At 45.7% G+C, this 6,000-nt stretch overlaps 1 protein-coding gene across 1 annotated transcript in view; it reads right to left on the minus strand.

The window, feature by feature from the left end:
- The window catches only part of HYDIN (HYDIN axonemal central pair apparatus protein), a 589,624-nt gene that overhangs the window by 46,469 nt on the left and 537,155 nt on the right, over positions 1 to 6,000 (minus strand). Inside the window, 1 exon segment of the mRNA XM_043981230.1 lies at positions 2,038 to 2,260. Coding sequence (XP_043837165.1) covers positions 2,038 to 2,260 — 223 coding nt within the window.

The following is a 6,000-nucleotide window of genomic DNA, read 5'->3' on the forward strand; positions in this document are numbered from 1 at the left end:
CATGAATCAGTTTCAGAAGCACTTGAAATGGGACATAGAATAAATGAATTTCTAATTTATTTGTTATCTACACATTTGTTTGATTTCATATTATTGAATGCTAAGGATGTTATGTAAGATGTTTCTCATTTTTGCTGGCTTGATTGTCTTTATTGACATTATTAAGATTTAAAATAATTTTTAACACTTTTGGTCTAATTTAGTGCTAACCTAATTTTTACAAGCAATGAGAGAGGGGGCTTCTTGGAACAGAAATGGGAAAATTGGGGCAGCTATTGCCCTCATTTCTCTTCCCTTAAGTGTCAAGTACTATAAATCTTCCTTGGGGCTATGGGTGACTTTTTTTTTCTGTTTCCTCAAAGGAATTGCCCATCTTCCAAAAGGAAGTTGTCATTTGAGTTCCTGGGAGTAGCTAATTTTGACAATCTTGAAATACTTGGTAATAATTTTTCTAAGTATACCTCCAGGAACTAGGAAGTGCCAAGCCCTTAAGAAGAGCCGGGGACGTCTATGCCCGTGAAAAGGGACCATTCAGGGTTCCAGTATGAATGAATGGGGCTGGGGCAGCTAGGTGGTGCAGTGGATAAAGCACCGGCCCTGGATTCAGGAGTACCTGAGTTCAAATCTGACCTCAGACACTTAACACTTACTAGCTGTGTGACCCTGGGCAAGTCACTTAACCCCAATTGCCTCACCAAACAAACAAACAAACAAAATAGAAAGAATGGGGCTTAGTTAATGGTCTGACACTTTTGCAGGTGACCAAAAAATATGGCCTGGGCTAATGGTTAAAGTATAGGATAACTATTGTCTGGTCCCAACAGTCCTCTTGATTAGCATAATGACTGTAGGCAAATTGACTCTGGGGGAAGAACACTGGATTTGGCATCTGATGACCTGGTTTAAATCTCTTATTTATTGCTATATAACCTTGGACAGATCACTTAGCCTCTTCGGGGCTCAGTGTTCTCAAATGAGGTTAGAATAGAATATCTCTAAGGTCCTTTCCAGATCTTTAGCCTATGAATTTAACACTCTGTGGGACAAAAAAGGGGAGAATTAGATTATGAGCCTCTTATTCAACTCCTAAGTCAAGAAGACAGCCATGAAAAATGCCTGCTGAAATATTTGGAGCTCCTCAGAAAGCAGGTGGTAGGTAAATATAAGGTATTATTAATAAAATTCTTGGTCAAAACTGGGTTTGTTTGCTAGAACTTTATGCATAAATTATGCGGGCAGTCCTCTGTGATGATCTAAGAATACTAGGAAGGTCAACCTCTAAAATTATCTCCCCAGCCAGACAATAAGATTATCTGAAATTCCACTAGTCACCCATTCCTTTGTGATGAATGCCACCTCTCCCCTGCCTTGAAATGGTTCACTCTTTTAGATATCTTTCCCTTGTTTCCTCTTTTAAAGTGTCTGGAAGGGCAACAGCTAAAACTAATTCATACCAAGAAGTTTATGACTACCTTTTGACAGGATAGTATGGACAGGCTGAGAACGCTGCAAGGCTGGGGGCAGAGAGGTATTTAAAGAAGGAAAAAGACACTGAAAGGGAAGATGGGAAGCAGTGAAAACCATTTTTACCTACTTAATACTTTACCAGAACAAATTTGCGAGTGACACTGATTAACAACTCAGCCTGATCATGACCAAGAGCAGGGAAATTCTGGAGGGTACTGGATGTGTCCTCCCCTCCCCAACCTTTCTCTGTTAATACAGCCCAAGAAGGTCACTGGCATCAGCCTGGGGATGTAAAAGACCTGCTGGAGCAAGGCTAGAGACTCGAGTTCCTCCAGCGACGGTCTCCCTGCTATGTGAGAAGTCCCCAGGGAAGAGAAGAACCCTCTGGCTGGGGTCCAGGTACCTGGTGATGTGCTGTTGTCCCTGTGGCCCTGGGGATTCTATGAGCCCAATACAACAGAGTCCTTCCTGAGGGAGATGGAGAAAGGGAGAGGGAAGACTGGGACGTTGTCACGGCCAAGTCAGAGTGATCGCCTGCTGAGACACGGGTTTGGAGGAATGATTTCTTACTGGCAGTAAATGCTGTTCTCAAACTCGCCAACTTCCAGGGGAGAGAATTTAACCTTGATTTTTTGATGTTTCCCAACTGGGACGATGCCACTGACGGGCTCCATGGAGAAAGGGTAGGTGGTGGAGCTGCTGTATGCATGGGAAGAAAAGCTCTCCATGGTGCTTCCCCCACGGAAAGTCCCTTGGCTGGACTGTGTCTTGTGGGCTGTGCCAAACAAAGTACCTGGGAATGCAAAGGAAACAAGTGATACTGTATTGTTCAGTGTCTCAGAGTGGAAAAAGCTCCGGGGGGGGGGGGGGGCATCTTTTGTCTCTTTTTGTATCCCAGCACTTAGTGCAGTGACTACACACAGTAAGAGCTTAATAAATGCTGACTGATCGAGTCCAAACTGTATGGGAACCAGAATCTGTTCTGCTACACGAATGGGCTGTTTTTGCTTGGGGGCCTTCAGTGAGAGGGGACCCACAACTTCCCAAGCCTGTCAGTCTCATTTTCAGGAAAAAAATAAACAGTTTATCTACCATTTATAAGGCTTATTTGAGCCTTAGGTAGATGGTCAGTCAACTAAGATCTATAAAGCACCTACTATGTGCTAGGCACCATACTAAGTGCTGGGGACACAAAAAAAGATGGACCTGGCCATCAGGGAACCCATGTTCTAATGGAGGAAACAATATGAAAACCACTGTGTACATACATCATCTGGAATAAACTCAGAGAGAAGGAACTAGGGATGTGTGGGAGGGAACATGGGGAAAGGCTCTGTAGTAAATAAGCAGACAGCGAGACCCGGCAATCAGGAAGACCTGAGTTCAAATATGCCCTCAGACAAGTATTAACTGTGTGACCCTGGGCAAATCACTTGATCTCTTTCAACCTCAGTTTCCTCATCTACAAAATGGAAATTAATACCAGCATCTACCTCCCAGGGTTGTTGTGAGGATCCTATGACATAATATTTGTGAGGTGTCTAGCATAGTGCCTGGGTACTATAGAGTGGGTACTATATAAATGCTAGCTATTATTACTGTTTTGTTATTATTATTTATTATTATGAGGATCAAATGAGATATCATGCAAAGTGCTTTGCAAACCTTAAACTTCACATAAATGCTAGTTATTATTATTAATAGGTTGCTGTGAGGTTCAAATTAGATACCCTATGTAAAAAACTTTGCAAACCTTAAAAGTGCTGATATAAATGCTAGTTATTGTTACTATTATTCTAGGGATTATCTGTATTCTGCAGATAACATATATGAAGGGCTTGGCAAACCATAGAGTACTATATAAATATTCACTATTATCTTGAGATCACTGGCAGAATAAGACACCAGACAGGGGTAGCTAGGTGGTGCAGTGGATGCACTGGCCTTGGATTCAAGAGAACCTGAGTTTAAATCCTGCTTCAAACACTTGACACTTACCAGTTGTGTGACCCTGGGCAAGTCACTTAACCCTCATTGCCCCCCCCCCCCAAAGATACCAGTCATTGACATCTTCTCTCGAGCTAAACTTCCAAGCATTCAAGCATTCAAACTCTACTGCAGAGAGTGCAACTCCTATGGGCTGGTCACATTGTTTGAATGCCAAACTTATGCTTGCATGAAAGGCTATTTTATGGAGAATTCATAAAAGGAAGGCATTCATGTGGTGGTCAGAAAAAGCAATATAAGGACATGTTCCAGGTCTCTCTTAAGAACTTTGGAATTTACTTCATGACATGGGAAATACTGGCACAGGACAGCCCAGCATGGCATGCCCATATCAAAGAAGGTACTGTGCTCTATGAGCAAAGCAGAATTGAAGTAGCTCAAAAGAAACACAAGATGGGAAAATTTGGAAAATACAACCCAAATGTTCACATGTATTATTTGTGCCTGACCTGTGGCAGAGCATTGCAAGTTGGTATGGTCAGCCACAGTCGGCCACACTGAACCTTGACTATAACAAAGTGAGGTCATTTTGGTCCTCTTACAGAACAAAGGCCAACAACTACCAATCAACCAAGCAACAGGCCAGCTAGCCAGATGGACAGACAGACAGATAGACAGCCAACCAAACAACCAATGAATCAAACAACCAATGAATCAACCAACCAGCCAGCCAGCCAACCAACCAATCAATGAATCAACCAACCAGCCATCCAACCAACCAATGAACCAACCAAACAACTAACCAATGAGCCAGCCAGCCAGCAGGCCAGCTAGGCAACCACCCACCCAATGAACCAAACAACGAACGAATCAACCAACCAGCCAGCCAACCAGCCAACCAACCAACCAACCAACCAGCCACACAGCCAGCCAGGCAGCTACACAGACATCCAGCCACCCACCCAATGAGCCAACCAACCAACCAAACAAACAAACATCCATCCATCCATCCATCCATCCATCCATCCATCCATCCATCCATCCATCCAACCAACCCACGAATCACCCAACCAATGAATCAACCAACCAACCAGCCAGCCAGCCAGCCAACAAATCAACCAGCCAGCCAGCATGCCAGCCAACCACCTAGCCAGCCAGCAAGACAGCTAACCACCCAACCTCTGAATCAATCGACCAATGAGTCAGCTAACCAGCCATCCAACCATCCAGAAAATCAACCAACCAATGAATCAACCAACCAACCAGCCAGCGAACCAGCAAGCCAGGCAGCCAGCCAGCCCACCAACCAAACAACCAACCAGTCAGCCAGCAAGCCTGCCAACCATCCATCCTCTAAATCAATCAACCAATGAATCAGCTAAGCAGCCAGCCAGCCATCCAGCCAGTCAGCCAACCAACCACCCATCCAACCAGCCAGCCAGCCAGCCAAATAATCAACCAACCAAACAACGAATCAATCAACCAACCAGCCAACCAGCCAGCCAACCAACCAACCAAAGAATCAACCAGCCAGCCAATGAACAAATCAACCAAGCAACAAATCAACCAGCTAGCCAGTTAGTCAGCCAGCCAATCAACCAACCAACCAGCCAGTCAGCTAGACAGCCAACCCACCTTCTAACCAACCAGCCAACCAGCCAACCAACCAGTCAGCCAGCCAACCAACCAGCCAACCAACCAACCAACCAACTAACCAACCAGCGAGGCAGCCAGCCAGTCAACCCACCAGCCAGCCAACCAAGCAACCAACCACCGAATAACCCAACCAGTGAATCAACCAACCAACCAGCCAGACAGCCAGTCAGCCTGCCAATCAATCTACCACCCAATCAGCCAACCAGCCAGCCAGTCAACCAATGAATCAACCAACCAAAAAATCAACCAGCCAGCCAGCCAGCCAGCCAGCCAGCCAGCCAGCCAGCCAGCCAACCAACCAACCAACGAATGAATCAACCAACTGATGAATCAACCAACCAATCAACCAGCCAGCCAGACAGCCAACCAACCAACCAACCAACCAATGAATCAACCAACAAACCAATGAATAAAGCAAACAGCCAGCCAGCCAAGCAACCAACCAAGCAGCCAACCAACCAGGCAACCAACCAACCAACCAACCAGCCAGCCAGTCAGCCAAACAAACAAACAACCAAACAACCAGCCAGCCAGCCAGCCAGCTAGACAGTCAACCCACCATCTAACCAACCAGTCAACCAATCAACCCACCAACCAACCAGTCAGCCAGGCAACCAACCAGCCAGTCGGCCAGTCAGCCAACCAGCCAACCAACCAACCAACCAACTGACCAACCATCGAGGCAGCCAGCCAGCCAACCCACCAGCCAGCCAACCAAGCAAGCAACCACTGAATCACCCAACCAATGAATCAACCAACCAACCAGCCAGCCAGCCAGTCAGCCTGCCAATCAATCTACCACCCAATCAGCCAACCAGCCAGCTAGTCAACCAATGAATCAACCAACCAACAAATCATCCAGTCAGCCAACCAACCAACCAACCAACCAACGAATCAATCAACTGATGAATCAACCAACCAATCAACCAG

The sequence above is a fragment of the Dromiciops gliroides genome, chromosome 2 (assembly GCF_019393635.1).
Source record: "Dromiciops gliroides isolate mDroGli1 chromosome 2, mDroGli1.pri, whole genome shotgun sequence".
Classification (NCBI taxonomy): Eukaryota; Metazoa; Chordata; class Mammalia; order Microbiotheria; family Microbiotheriidae; genus Dromiciops; species Dromiciops gliroides.